The sequence below is a fragment of the Oncorhynchus gorbuscha genome, unplaced genomic scaffold (assembly GCF_021184085.1).
Source record: "Oncorhynchus gorbuscha isolate QuinsamMale2020 ecotype Even-year unplaced genomic scaffold, OgorEven_v1.0 Un_scaffold_1148, whole genome shotgun sequence".
In the NCBI taxonomy this organism is placed as follows: Eukaryota; Metazoa; Chordata; class Actinopteri; order Salmoniformes; family Salmonidae; genus Oncorhynchus; species Oncorhynchus gorbuscha.
In genome coordinates, this window is record NW_025746014.1 from 130,001 (window position 1) to 145,000 (window position 15,000).

The 15,000-nt window shown below is 51.3% G+C and overlaps 1 protein-coding gene across 1 annotated transcript in view; it reads left to right on the top strand.

The window, feature by feature from the left end:
- Nucleotides 1-15,000, top strand: part of LOC124021622 (voltage-dependent T-type calcium channel subunit alpha-1H-like) — a 150,231-nt gene that overhangs the window by 88,903 nt on the left and 46,328 nt on the right. Inside the window, exons 14-17 of the mRNA XM_046336759.1 lie at nt 2,172-2,323; nt 3,348-3,533; nt 13,446-13,563; nt 13,928-14,083. Of these exons, the coding sequence (XP_046192715.1) occupies nt 2,172-2,323; nt 3,348-3,533; nt 13,446-13,563; nt 13,928-14,083 (612 nt within the window). The remainder of the gene's footprint in view (nt 1-2,171; nt 2,324-3,347; nt 3,534-13,445; nt 13,564-13,927; nt 14,084-15,000) is intronic.

The window sequence follows — 15,000 nt, forward strand, 5'->3', positions numbered from 1 at the left end:
TCATCCCCCCTCTCCATCTCTCCCGTCCCCTCCTCATCCCCCCCTCCATCTCTCCTGTCTCCTCCTCATCCCCCTCTCCGTCTCTCCTGTCTCCTCCTCATCCCCCTCTCCATCTCTCCCGTCCCCTCCTCATCCCCCCTCTCCATCTCTCCTGTCTCCTCCTCATCCCCCTCTCCGTCTCTCCTGTCTCCTCCTCATCCCCCTCTCCGTCTCTCCTGTCCCCTCCTCATTCCCCCTCTCTGTCTCTCCTGTCCCCTCCTCATCCCCCCCTCCTCTATCTCTCCTGTCCCCTCCTCATCCCCCCTCTCTCCTGTCTCCTCCTCATCCCCCTCTCCGTCTCTCCTGTCTCCTCCTCATCCCCCCTCTCCGTCTCTCCTGTCTCCTCCTCATCCCCCTCTCCGTCTCTCCTGTCTCCTCCTCCTCATCTCTCCCCCCTCCGTCTCTCCCTCTCCTCCTCCTCATCCCCCTCTCCGTCTCCTGTCTCCTCCTCATCCCCCCTGTCTCTCCTCCTCCTCATCCCCCCTCTCCGTCTCTCCTGTCTCCTCCTCATCCCCCTCTCCGTCTCTCCTGTCTCCTCCTCATCCCCCTCTCCGTCTCTCCTGTCTCCTCCTCATCTCCCCTCTCCGTCTCTCCTCTCCCCTCATCCTCTCCTCTCTCCTGTCTCCTCCTCATCCTCCCTCTCCGTCTCTCCTGTCTCCTCCTCATCCCCCCCTCCGTCTCTCCTGTCTCCTCCTCATCCCCCCCTCTCCTCTCTCCTGTCTCCTCCTCATCCCCCCTCTCTGTCTCTCCTGTCTCCTCCTCATCCCCCCCCCCTCTCCGTCTCTCCTGTCTCCTCCTCATCCTCCCCCTCTCTGTCTCTCCTGTCTCCTCCTCATCCCCCCCTCCGTCATCCCCCCTCCTCCTCCGTCCTCCTGTCTCTGATATCCTCATCCCCCCTCATCCGTCTCTCCTGTCTCCTCCTCATCCCCCCCTCTCTCCTGTCTCCTCCTCATCCCCCTCTCCGTCTCTCCTGTCTCCTCCTCATCCCCCTCTCCGTCTCTCCTGTCTCCTCCTCATCTCCTGTCTCCTCCTCATCCCCCTCCCTGTCTCCTGTTCCTCCTCATCCCCCTCTCTGTCTCTCCTGCCTTCGGTCTCTCCTCCCCCCCCCTCATCTCTCCTGTCCCCTCCTCATCCCCCTCTCTCGTCTGTCTGTCTCCTCCTCATCCCTCCCGTCTCTCCTGTCTCCTCCTCATCCCCCCCTCCGTCTCTCCTGTCTCCTCCTCATCCCCCCTCTCCCCAGTCTCCCTGTCTCTCTCCTCTCCTCATCCCCCCTCTCCGTCTCTCCTGTCCCCTCCTCATCCCCCTCCCATCTCTCCTGTCCCCTCCTCATCCCCCCCCTCTCTCCTGTCTCCTCCTCATCCCCCTCTCCGTCTCTCCTGTCCCTCCTCATCCCCCTGTGTCTCTCCTGTCTCCTCCTCATCCCCCTCTCCGTCTCCTGTCTCCTCCTCATCCCCCATCCCTCTCCCTCCTCCTGTCCCCTCCTCTCCTCTCCTGTCTCCTCCTCATCCCCCTCCCTCTCTCCTGTCTCCTCCTCATCCCCCCTCTCCTGTCTCTCCTGTCTCCTCCTCATCCCCCTCCCCCGTCTCTCCTGTCTCCTCCTCATCCCCCTCTCCGTCTCTATGTCCCCTCCTCATCCCCCTCTCCTGTCTCCTGTCTCTCCCTCATCCCCCGTCTCTCCTGTCTCCTCCTCATCCCCTGTCCTGTCTCCTCCTGTCTCCTCCTCATCCCCCATCCCCCTCCGTCTCTCCTGTCTCCTCCTCATCCCCCTCTCTCCTGTCCTCATCCCCCTGTCTCTCCTGTCTCCTCATCCCCCCTCCGTCTCTCCTGTCTCCTCCTCATGTGTCTCCGTCTCTCCTGTCTCCTCCTCATCCCCCCCTCTCCGTCTCTCCTGTCTCCTCCTCATCCCCCTCTCTGTCCTGTCCTCTCCTCCTCATCCCCCCTCTCCTGTCTCCTCCTCTCCTCTCTCCTGTCTCCTCCTCATCTCCCCCATCCCCCTCCGTCTCCTGTCTCCTCCTCATCCCCCCTCCGTCTCTCCTGTCTCCTCCTCATCCCCCCTCTCCGTCTCTCCTGTCTCCTCCTCATCCCCCTCTCTCCTGTCCCCTCCTCATCCCCCGTCTCTCCTCTCTGTCCAGCCGGTGGAGTTGACTGATATCCTGGAGATCAGTAACATCGTGTTCACCTGCATGTTCCTCCTGGAGATGCTGTTCAAGCTGCTGGCCTTCGGTCTCTTCGGCTATATCAAGAACCCCTACAACATCTTCGACAGTATCATCGTCATCATCAGGTGAGGAAGATCTCTCCTGCAGTGTGTGTGTTACAGTAAAGTGTGTGTGCGTTTGTGTGTTACAGTAAAGTGTGTGTGTGTGTTACAGTAAAGTGTGTGTGTGTGTGTGTGTGTGTGTGTGTGTGTGTGTGTGTGTGTGTGTGTGTGTGTGTGTGTGTGTGTGTGTGTGTGTGTGTGTGTGTGTGTGTGTGTGTGTGTGTGTGTGTGTTACAGTAAAGTGTGTGTGTATGTGTGTGTTCCAGTAAAGTGTGTGTGTGTGTGTTACAGTAAAGTGTGTGTGTGTGTGTTACAGTAAAGTGTGTGTGTGTGTGTGTGTTACAGTAAAGTGTGTGTGTATGTGTGTGTGTGTGTGTGTGTGTGTGTGTGTGTGTGTGTGTGTGTGTGTGTGTGTGTGTGTGTGTGTGTGTGTGTGTGTGTGTGTGTGTGTGTGTGTGTGTGTGTGTGTGTGTGTGTGTGTGTGTGTGTGTGTGTGTGTGTGTGTGTGTGTGTGTGTGTGTGTGTGTGTGTGTGTGTGTGTGTGTTACAGTGTGTGTGTGTGTGTTACAGTAAAGTGTGTGTGTGTGTGTTACAGTATAGTGTGTGTGTGTGTTACAGTAAAGTGTGTGTGTGTGTGTGTGTTACAGTAAAGTGTGTGTGTGTGTTACAGTAAAGTGTGTGTGTGTTACAGTAAAGTGTGTGTGTGTGTGTGTGTGTGTGTGTGTGTGTGTGTGTGTGTGTGTGTGTGTGTGTGTGTGTGTGTGTGTGTGTGTGTGTGTGTGTGTGTGTGTGTGTGTGTGTGTGTGTGTGTGTGTGTTACAGTAAAGTGTGTGTGTGTGTTACAGTAAAGTGTTTGTGTGTGTGTGTTACAGTAAAGTGTGTGTGTGTTACAGTAAAGTGTGTGTGTGTGTGTTACAGTAAAGTGTGTGTGTGTGTGTGTGTGTTACAGTAAAGTGTGTGTGTGTTACAGTAAAGTGTGTGTGTGTGTGTTCCAGTAAAAGTGTGTGTGTGTGTGTGTGTGTTACAGTAAAGTGTGTGTGTGTTCCAGTGTCTGGGAGATCGTTGGGCAGGCGGACGGCGGTCTGTCAGTCCTGCGTACCTTCCGTCTGCTGCGGGTCCTGAAGCTGGTCCGGTTCCTGCCCGCCCTGCGCAGACAGCTGGTGGTTCTGATGAAGACTATGGACAACGTAGCCACCTTCTGTACACTGCTCATGCTCTTCATCTTCACCTTCAGGTACTGTCTCTCTCTCACACACACACACACACACACACACACACACACACACACACACACACACACACACACACACACACACACACACACACACACACACACACACACACACACACACACTGTTACGTACGCCTCTTAGGTGATGGAGGAAAGAGGTATGTGATGGTAGGTGATGGGGGAAAGAGGTATGTGATGGTAGGTGATGGGGGAAAGAGGAATGTGATGGTAGGTGAAAGAGGTATGTGATAGGTGATGGGGGAAAGAGGAATGTGATGGGGGAAAGAGGTATGTGATGGTAGGTGATGGGGGAAAGAGGTATGTGATGGTAGGTGATGGGGGAAAGAGGTGTGATGGGGGAAAGAGGTATGTGATGGTAGGTGATGGGGAAAAGAGGTATGTGATGGTAGGTGATGGGGGAAAGAGGTATGTGATGGTAGGTGGGAAAGAGGTATGTGATGGTAGGTGATGGGGGAAAGAGGTATGTGATGGTAGGTGATGGGGGAAAGAGGTATGTGATGGTAGGTGATGGGGAAAGAGGTATGTGATGGTAGGTGATGGGGGAAAGAGGTATGTGATGGTATGTGATGGGGGAAAGAGGTATGTGATGGTATGTGATGGGGGAAAGAGGTATGTGATGGTAGGTGATGGGGGAAAGAGGTATGGTGTGATGGTAGGTGATGGGGGAAAGAGGTATGTGATGGTAGGTGATGGGGGAAAGAGGTATGTGATGGTAGGTGATGGGGGAAAGAGGTATGTGATGGTAGGTGATGGGGGAAAGAGGTATGTGATGGTAGGTGATGGGGGAAAGAGGTATGGTAGGTGATGGGGTATGTGATGGTAGGTGATGGGGGAAAGAGGTATGTGATGGTAGGTGATGGGGGAAAGAGGTATGATGTAGGTGATGGGGAAAGAGGTATGTGATGGTAGGTGATGGGTATGTGATGGTAGGTGATGGGGGAAAGAGGTATGTGATGGTAGGTGATGGGGGAAAGAGGTATGTGATGGTAGGTGATGGGGGAAAGAGGTATGTGATGTAGGTGATGGGGGTAGTATGTGATGGTAGGTGATGGGGGAAAGAGGTATGTGATGGTAGGTGATGGGGGGGAAAGAGGTATGTGATGGTAGGTGATGGGGAAAGAGGTATGTGATGGTAGGTGATGGGGGAAAGAGGTATGTGATGGTAGGTGATGGGGGAAAGAGGTATGTGATGGTAGGTGATGGGGGGGAAAGAGGTATGTGATGGTAGGTGATGGGGGAAAGAGGTATGTGATGGAAAGAGGTATGTGATGGTGATGGGGGAAAGAGGTATGTGATGGTAGGTGATGGGGGAAAGAGTATGTGATGGTAGGTGATGGTAGGTGATGGGGGAAAGAGGTATGTGATGGTAGGTGATGGTGATGGTAGGTGATGGGGAAAGAGGTATGTGATGGTAGGTGATGGGGGAAAGAGGTATGTGATGGTAGGTGATGGGGGAAAGAGGTATGTGATGGTAGGTGATGGGGGAAAGAGGTATGTGATGGTAGGTGATGGGGGAAAAAGAGGTATGTGATGGTAGGTGATGGGGGAAAAAGAGGTATGTGATGGTAGGTGATGGGGGAAAGAGGTATGTGATGGTAGGTGATGGGGGAAAGAGGTATGTGATGGTAGGTGATGGGGGAAAGAGGTATGTGATGGTAGTGTGTAGGTGGGGGAAAGAGGTATGTGATGGTAGGTGATGGGGGAAAGAGGTATGTGATGGTAGGTGATGGGGGAAAGAGGTATGTGATGGTAGGTGATGGGGGAAAGAGGTATGTGATGGTAGGTGATGGGGGAAAGAGGTATGTGATGGTAGGTGATGGGGGAAAGAGGTATGTGATGGTAGGTGGGGGTAGGTGATGGGGGAAAGAGGTATGTGATGGTAGGTGATGGGGGAAAGAAGAGGTAGGTGATGGTATGTGATGGGGGAAAGAGGTATGTGATGGTAGGTGATGGGGGAAAGAGGTATGTGATGGTAGGTGATGGGGGAAAGAGGTGATGGTAGGTGATGGGGAAAGAGGTATGTGGTATGTGATGGTAGGTGATGGGGGAAAGAGGTATGTGATGGTAGGTGATGGGGGAAAGAGGTATGTGATGGTAGGTGATGGGGGAAAAAGAGGTATGTGATGGTAGGTGATGGGGGAAAGAGGTATGTGATGGTAGGTGATGGGGGAAAGAGGTATGTGATGGTAGGTGATGGGGGAAAGAGGTATGTGATGGTAGGTGATGGGGGAAAGAGGTATGTGATGGTAGGTGATGGGGGAAAGAGGTATGTGATGGTAGGTGATGGGGGAAAGAGGTATGTGATGGTAGTGATGATGATGGGGGAAAGAGGTATGTGATGGTAGGTGATGGGGAAAGAGGTATGTGATGGTAGGTGATGGGGGAAAGAGGTATGTGATGGTAGGTGATGGGGGAAAGAGGTAGGTGATGGGGGAAATGGTATGTGATGGTAGGTGATGGGGGAAAGAGGTATGTGATGGTAGGTGATGGGGGAAAGAGGTATGTGATGGTAGGTGATGGGGGAAAGAGGTATGTGATGGTAGGTGATGGGGGAAAGAGGTATGTGATGGTAGGTGATGGGGGAAAGAGGTATGTGATGGTAGGTGATGGGGGAAAGAGGTATGTGATGGTAGGTGATGGGGGAAAGAGGTATGTGATGGTAGGTGATGGGGGAAAGAGGTATGTGATGGTAGGTGATGGGGGAAAGAGGTATGTGATGGTAGGTGATGGGGGAAAGAGGTATGTGATGGTAGGTGATGGGGGGGGATGTGAAGAGGTATGGATGGTATGTGATGGGGGAAATGGGGAAAGGTATGTGATGGTAGGTGATGGGGGAAAGAGGTATGTGATGGTAGGTGATGGGGAAAGAGGTATGTGATGGTAGGTATGGGGGTGATGGTATGTGATGGTAGGTGATGGGGGAAAGAGGTATGTGATGGTAGGTGATGGGGGAAAGAGGTATGTGATGGTAGGTGATGGGGAAAGAGGTATGTGATGGTAGGTGATGGGGGAAAGAGGTATGTGATGGTAGGTGATGGGGGAAAGAGGTATGTGATGGTAGGTGATGGGGGAAAGAGGTATGTGATGGTAGGTGATGGGGGAAAGAGGTATGTGATGGTAGGTGATGGGGGAAAGAGGTATGTGATGGTAGGTGATGGGGGAAAGAGGTATGTGATGGTAGGTGATGGGGAAAGAGGTATGTGATGGTAGGTGATGGGGGAAAGAGGTATGATGATGGTAGGTGATGGGGGAAAGAGGTATGTGATGGTAGGTGATGGGGGAAAGAGGTATGTGATGGTAGGTGATGGGGGAAAGAGGTATGTGATGGTAGGTGATGGGGGAAAGAGTATGTGATGGTAGGTGATGGGGGAAAGAGGTATGTGATGGTAGGTGATGGGGGAAAGAGGTATGTGATGGTAGGTGATGGTATGTGATGGTAGGTGGGGGAAAGAGGTATGTGATGGTAGGTGATGGGGGAAAGAGGTATGTGATGGTAGGTGATGGGGGAAAGAGGTATGTGATGGTAGGTGATGGGGAAAGAGGTATGTGATGGTAGGTGATGGTAGGGGGAAAGAGGTATGTGATGGTAGGTGATGGGGGAAAGAGGTATGTGATGGTAGGTGATGGGGGAAAGAGGTATGTGATGGTAGGTGATGGGGGAAAGAGGTATGTGATGGTAGGTGATGGGGGAAAGAGGTATGTGATGGTAGGTGATGGGGGGAGGTATGTGATGGTAGGTGATGGGGGAAAGAGGTATGTGATGGTAGGTGATGGGGGAAAGAGGTATGTGATGGTAGGTGATGGGGGAAAGAGGTATGTGATGGTAGGTGATGGGGGAAAAGAGGTGATGTGATGGTAGGTGATGGGGGGAAAGAGGTATGTGATGGTAGGTGATGGGGAAAGAGGTATGTGATGGTAGGTGATGGGGGAAAGAGGTATGTGATGGTAGGTGATGGGGGAAAGAGGTATGATGGTAGGTGATGGGGGAAAGAGGTATGTGATGGTAGGTGATGGGGGAAAGAGGTATGTGATGGTAGGTGATGGGGGAAAGAGTGATGGTAGGTGATGGGGGAAAGAGGTATGTGATGGTAGGTGATGGGGGAAAGAGGTATGTGATGGTAGGTGATGGGGGAAAGAGGGTGATGGTAGGTGATGGGGGAAAGAGGTATGTGATGGTAGGTGATGGGGGAAAGAGGTATGTGATGGTAGGTGATGGTATGGATGGGGGAAAGAGGTATGTGATGGTAGGTGATGGGGGAAAGAGGTATGTGATGGTAGGTGATGGGGGAAAGAGGTATGTGATGGTAGGTGATGGGGGAAAGAGGTATGTGATGGTAGGTGATGGGGAAAGAGGTATGTGATGGTAGGTGATGGGGGAAAGAGGTATGTGATGGTAGATGGTAGAGTGATGGGGGAAAGGGATGTGATGGTATGTGATGGGGGAAAGAGGTATGTGATGGTAGGTGATGGGGGAAAGAAGAGGTATGTGATGGTAGGTGATGGTAGGTGATGGGGGAAAGAGGTATGTGATGGTAGGTGATGGGGGAAAGAGGTATGTGATGGTAGGTGATGGGGGAAAGAGGTATGTGATGGTAGGTGATGGGGGAAAGAGGTATGTGATGGTAGGTGATGGGGGAAAGAGGTATGTGATGGTAGGTGATGGGGGAAAGAGGTATGTGATGGTAGGTGATGGGGGAAAGAGGTAGGTGATGGGGGAAAGAGGTATGTGATGGTAGGTGATGGGGGAAAGAGGTATGTGATGGTAGGTGATGGGGGAAAGAGGTATGTGATGTGATGGGGGAAAGAGGTATGTGATGGTAGGTGATGGGGAAAGAGGTATGTGATGGTAGGTGATGGGGGAAAGAGGTATGTGATGGTAGGTGATGGGGGAAAGAGGTATGTGATGGTAGGTGATGGAAAGAGGTATGTGATGGTGATGGGGGGGGAAAGAGGTATGTGAAAGAGGTATGTGCTGGTAGGTGGGGAAAGAGGTATGTGATAGGTGATGGGGAAAGAGGTATGTGATGGTAGGTGATGGGGGAAAGAGGTATGTGATGGTAGGTGATGGGGGAAAGAGGTATGTGATGGTAGGTGATGGGGGAAAGAGGTATGTGATGGTAGGTGATGGGGGAAAGAGGTATGTGATGGTAGGTGATGGGGGAAAGAGGTATGTGATGGTAGGTGATGGGGGAAAGAGGTATGTGATGGTAGGTGATGGGGGAAAGAGGTATGTGATGGTAGGTGATGGGGGAAAGAGGTATGTGATGGTAGGTGATGGGGGAAAGAGGTATGTATGGATGGTAGGTGATGGGGGAAAGAGGTATGTGATGGTAGGTGATGGGGGAAAGAGGTATGTGATGGTAGGTGATGGGGGAAAGAGGTATGTGATGGTAGGTGATGGGGGAAAGAGGTATGTGATGGTAGGTGATGGGGGAAAGAGGTAGGTGATGGGGGAAAGAGGTATGTGATGGTAGGTGATGGGGGAAAAGGTATGTGATGGTAGGTGATGGGGGAAAGAGGTATGTGATGGTAGGTGATGGGGGAAAGAGGTATGTGATGGTAGGTGATGGGGGAAAGAGGTAGGTGATGGGGGAAAGAGGTATGTGATGGTAGGTGATGGGGGAAAGAGGGTGATAGGTGATGGTAGGTGAGGTGGGGGAAAGAGGTATGTGATGGTAGGTGATGGGGGAAAGAGGTATGTGATGGTAGGTGATGGGGGAAAGAGGTATGTGATGGTAGGTGATGGGGAAAGAGGTATGTGATGGTAGGTGATGGGGGAAAGAGGTATGTGATGGAGGTGATGGGGGAAAGAGGTATGTGATGGTAGGTGATGGGGGAAAGAGGTATGTGATGGTAGGTGATGGGGAAAGAGGTATGTGATGGTAGGTGATGGGGAAAGAGGTATGTGATGGTAGGTGATGGGGAAAGAGGTAGGTGATGGGGGAAAGAGGTATGTGATGGTAGGTGATGGGGGAAAGAGGTATGTGATGGTAGGTGATGGGGGAAAGAGGTATGTGATGGTAGGTGATGGGGGAAAGAGGTATGTGATGGTAGGTGATGGGGGAAAGAGGTAGGTGATGGGGGAAAGAGGTATGTGATGGTAGGTGATGGGGGAAAGAGGTATGTGATGGTAGGTGATGGGGAAAGAGGTATGTGATGGTAGGTGATGGGGAAAGAGGTATGTGATGGTAGGTGATGGGGAAAAGAGGTATGTGATGGTAGGTGATGGGGAAAGAGGTATGTGATGTGATAGGGTGATGGGGGAAAGAGGTATGTGATGGTAGGTGATGGGGGAAAGAGGTATGTGATGGTAGGTGATGGGGGAAAGAGGTATGTGATGGTAGGTGATGGGGGAAAGAGGTAGGTGATGGGGGATGGGGGAGGTATGTGATGGTAGGTGATAGGTATGTGATGGTAGGTAATGGGGGAAAGAGGTATGTGATGGTAGGTGATGGGGGAAAGAGGTATGTGATGGTAGGTGATGGGGGAAAGAGGACAGAGAGAAATACCATTTACAGAGAACGTATTCTTCCTAAACACGGTGATGTGGGGGAAAGGGGCTGGAAAGAACCAAAGCAAATAAAATAACAATTAAAGAGTCTCCTCTCATACCTATACCTGCTTTCCACTACTTACCTAACTACCTAACCAACAGGTCTTACCTAACTAGCACCGCCTGGCGCTCTAACCAACAGGTCTTACCTAACTAGCACCACCTGGCGCGGTAACCAACAGGTCTCACCTAACTAGCACCGCCTGGCGCAGTAACCAACATACATGGGGGTGGTCCTCCCAGGTCTTACCTAACTAGCACCACCACTAACCAACATACAGGTCTTACCTAACTAGTACCACCACTAACCAACATACAGGTCTTACCTAACTAGCACCACCACTAACCAACATACAGGTCTTACCTAACTAGCACCACCACTAACCAACATACAGGTCTTACCTAACTAGCACCACCACTAACCAACATACAGGTCTTACCTAACTAGCACCACCACTAACCAACAGGTCTTACTAACTAGTACCACCACTAACCAACATACAGGGGGGTGGTCCTCCCAGGTCTTACCTAACTAGCACCACCACTAACCAACATACAGGGGGGTGGTCCTCCCAGGTCTTACCTAACTAGTACCACCACTAACCAACATACAGGTCTTACCTAACTAGCACCACCACTAACCAACATACAGGTCTTACCTAACTAGCACCACCACTAACCAACATACAGGTCTTACCTAACTAGCACCACCACTAACCAACATACAGGTCTTACCTAACTAGCACCACCACTAACCAACAGGTCTTACCTAACTAGTACCACCACTAACCAACATACAGGGGGGTGGTCCTCCCAGGTCTTACCTAACTAGCACCACCACTAACCAACATACAGGGGGGTGGTCCTCCCAGGTCTTACCTAACTAGTACCACCACTAACCAACATACAGGTCTTACCTAACTAGCACCACCACTAACCAACATACAGGTCTTACCTAACTAGCACCACCACTAACAGGTCTTACCTAACTAGCACCACCACTAACCAACATACAGGTCTTACCTAACTAGCACCACCACTAACCAACATACAGGTAGCACCACCACTAACCAACATACAGGTCTTACCTAACTAGCACCACCACTAACCAACAGGCCTTACCTAACTAGTACCACCACTAACCAACATACAGGGGGGTGGTCCTCCCAGGTCTTACCTAACTAGCACCACCACTAACCAACATACAGGTCTTACCTAACTAGCACCACCACTAACCAACATACAGGGGGGTGGTCCACCCAGGTCTTACCTAACTAGCACCACCACTAACCAACATACAGGTCTTACCTAACTAGCACCACCACTAACCAACATACAGGTCTTACCTAACTAGCACCACCACTAACCAACATACAGGGGGTGGGTCTTACCTAACTAGCACCACCACTAACCAACATACAGGTCTTACCTAACTAGCACCACCACTAACCAACATACAGGTCTTACTAACTAGCACCACCACTAACCAACATACAGGGGGGTGGTCCACCCAGGTCTTACCTAACTAGCACCACCACTAACCAACATACAGGTCTTACCTAACTAGCACCACCACTAACCAACATACAGGTCTTACCTAACTAGCACCACCACTAACCAACATACAGGTCTTACCTAACTAGCACCACCACTAACCAACAGGTCTTACCTAACTAGTACCACCACTAACCAACATACAGGGGGGTGGTCCTCCCAGGTCTTACCTAACTAGCACCACCACTAACCAACATACAGGGGGTGGTCCTCCCAGGTCTTACCTAACTAGTACCACCACACAACACCACTAACACCACCACTAACCAACAGGTCTTACCTAACTAGCACCACCACTAACCAACATACAGGTAGCACCACCACTAACCAACATACAGGTCTTACCTAACTAGCACCACCACTAACCAACATACAGGTCTTACCTAACTACCACTAACCAACAGGCCTTACCTAACTAGTACCACCACTAACCAACATACAGGGGGGTGGTCCTCCCAGGTCTTACCTTAGCACCACCACTAACCAACTACAGGTCACTAACTAGCACCACCACTAACCAACAACAGGGGGTGGTCCACAGGTCTTACCTAACTAGCACCACCACTAACCAACATACAGGTCTTAACCAACATACAGGTCTTAACTAGCACCACCACTAACCAACATACAGGGCACCACCACTAACCAACATACAGGGGTGGTCCTCCCAGGTCTTACCTAACTAGCACCACCACTAACCAACATACAGGTCTTACACTAACTAGCACCACCACTAACCAACATACAGGTCTTACCTAACTAGCACCACCACTAACCAACATACAGGGGGGTGGTCCACCCAGGTCTTACCTAACTAGCACCACCACTAACCAACATACAGGTCTTACCTAACTAGCACCACCACTAACCAACATACAGGTCTTACCTAACTAGCACCACCACTAACCAACATACAGGTCTTACCTAACTAGCACCACCACTAACCAACATACAGGTCTTACCTAACTAGCACCACCACTAACCAACATACAGGGGGGTGGTCCTCCCAGGTCTTACCTAACTAGCACCACCACTAACCAACATACAGGGGGGTGGTCCTCCCAGGTCTTACCTAACTAGCACCACCACTAACCAACATACAGGTCTTACCTAACTAGCACCGCCTGGGGGAGACACGCTGTATCCTCTGACCGAGAGGCCAGAGGGTCAGAGCTCCTATCTGCGATGAGGCCGACCAATCAGCTACTTTAGGAATACAGGAAGTCATTTCCTGAAAACACACACGCACACACACACACACACACACACACACACACACACACACACACACACACACACACACACACACACACACACACACACACACACACACACACACACACACACACACACACACACACACACACACACACACACACACACACACACACACACACACACACACACACACACACACACACACACACACACACACACACACACACACACACACACACACACACACATACACACCCTGATGATAAATGCTTAATCTCTCTCTCTCTCTGTGTGTGTGTGTGTGTGTGTGTGTGTGTGTGTGTGTGTGTGTGTGTGTGTGTGTGTGTGTGTGTGTGTGTGTGTGTGTGTGTGTGTGTGTGTGTGTGTGTGTGTGTCTGTGTGTGTGTGTGTCTGTGTGTGTGTGTGTGTGTCTGTGTGTGTGTGTGTGTGTGTGTGTGTGTGTGTGTGTGTGTGTGTGTGTGTGTGTGTGTGTGTGTGTGTGTGTGTGTGTGTGTGTGTGTGTGTGTGTGTGTGTGTGTGTGTGTGTGTGTGTGTGTGTGTGTGTGCAGTATCCTAGGCATGCACCTGTTTGGGTGTAAATTTAATCAGCAGATGGAGAACGGAGACACCATCCCAGACCGCAAGAACTTTGACTCGCTACTCTGGGCCATCGTTACTGTGTTCCAGGTCAGACCTGCCTGTGTGTCTGTGTGTCCCCTCTCTCTCTCTTTCTTTCTCTCTCTCTCTCTCTCTCTCTCTCTCTCTCTCTCTCTCTCTCTCTCTCTCTCTCTCTCTCTTCTTCTCTCTCTCTCTTTCTCTCTCCATCCCTCCACCTCTCCTCTCTCCTCTCTCTCCTCTCTCTCATCTCTCCTCTCTCTCTGTCTATAGATCCTGACTCAGGAGGACTGGAATGTGGTCCTGTATAACGGCATGGCCTCCACCTCTCCTCTCTCATCCCTCTCTCTCCTCTCTCCTCTCTCCTCTCTCTCTCTCTCCTCTCTCTCCTCTCTCATCCCTCTCTCTCCTCTCTCTCCTCTCTCTCTGTCTATAGATCCTGACTCAAGAGGACTGGAATGTGGTCCTGTATAACGGCATGGCCTCCACCTCTCCTCTCTCCTCTCTCTACTTTGTGGCTCTGATGACCTTTGGGAACTACGTCCTCTTCAACCTGCTGGTGGCCATCTTGGTGGAGGGCTTCCAGGCGGAGGTAAGAGTTTGACAAGGTTCTACAGGGTTCTACATGGTTCTACAAGGTTCTACAGGGTTCTACGGGATTCTACAGGGTTCTATGGAATTCTATAGAGTCCAACCAGTTTCAACAGAGTACAACATGGTTCTACAGGGTTCTACAGGGTTCTATGGGATACTATAGTCCAACCAGTTTCAACAGAGTCCAACAGGGTTCTACAGGGTTCTACATGGTTCTACGTGATTCTATAGAGTGCAACCTGTTTTAACAGAGTCCAACACGGTTCTACAGGGTTCTACAGGGTTCTACAGGGTTCTTTTTGATACTATAGAGTGCAACAGGGTTCTACGGGGTTCTAGAGTCCAACAGGGTTTTACAGGGTTCTATGGGATTCTATAGAGTCCAACCAGTTTCAACAGAGTTCTACAGGGTTCTAGAGTCCAACATGGTTCTACAAGGTTCTATGGGGTTCTACACAGTCCAACATGGTTCTACTGTGTTCTAATTGGTTCTAGAGCGTTCTAGAGGGTTCTGCAGAGTTCATTAGGGTTTTAAAGGGTTCTATCGGGTTTATAGGGTTCTTACAAAGTTCTAGAGGGTTCTACAGGGTTCTAACTCTCCAGTGACCTCCTGTGTTTTGTCACCAACAAATAAAGGAGGGAGTTGTGTACAGGGCTTTCAGACCATGATTCTCTGTCTGTCTGTCTGTCTGTCTGTCTGTCTGTCTGTCTGTCTGTCTGTCTGTCTGTCTGTCTGTCTGTCTGTCTGTCTGTCTGTCGTCCGTCCTGTCCTCCGTCCGTCCGTCCGTCCGTCCGTCCGTCCGTCCGTCCGTCCGTCCGTCCGTCCGTCCGTCCGTCCGTCCGTCCGTCCCCGCCCGACCCGCCGCCCGCCCGCCCGCCCGCCCGCCCGCCCGCCCGTCCGTCCGTCCGTCCGCC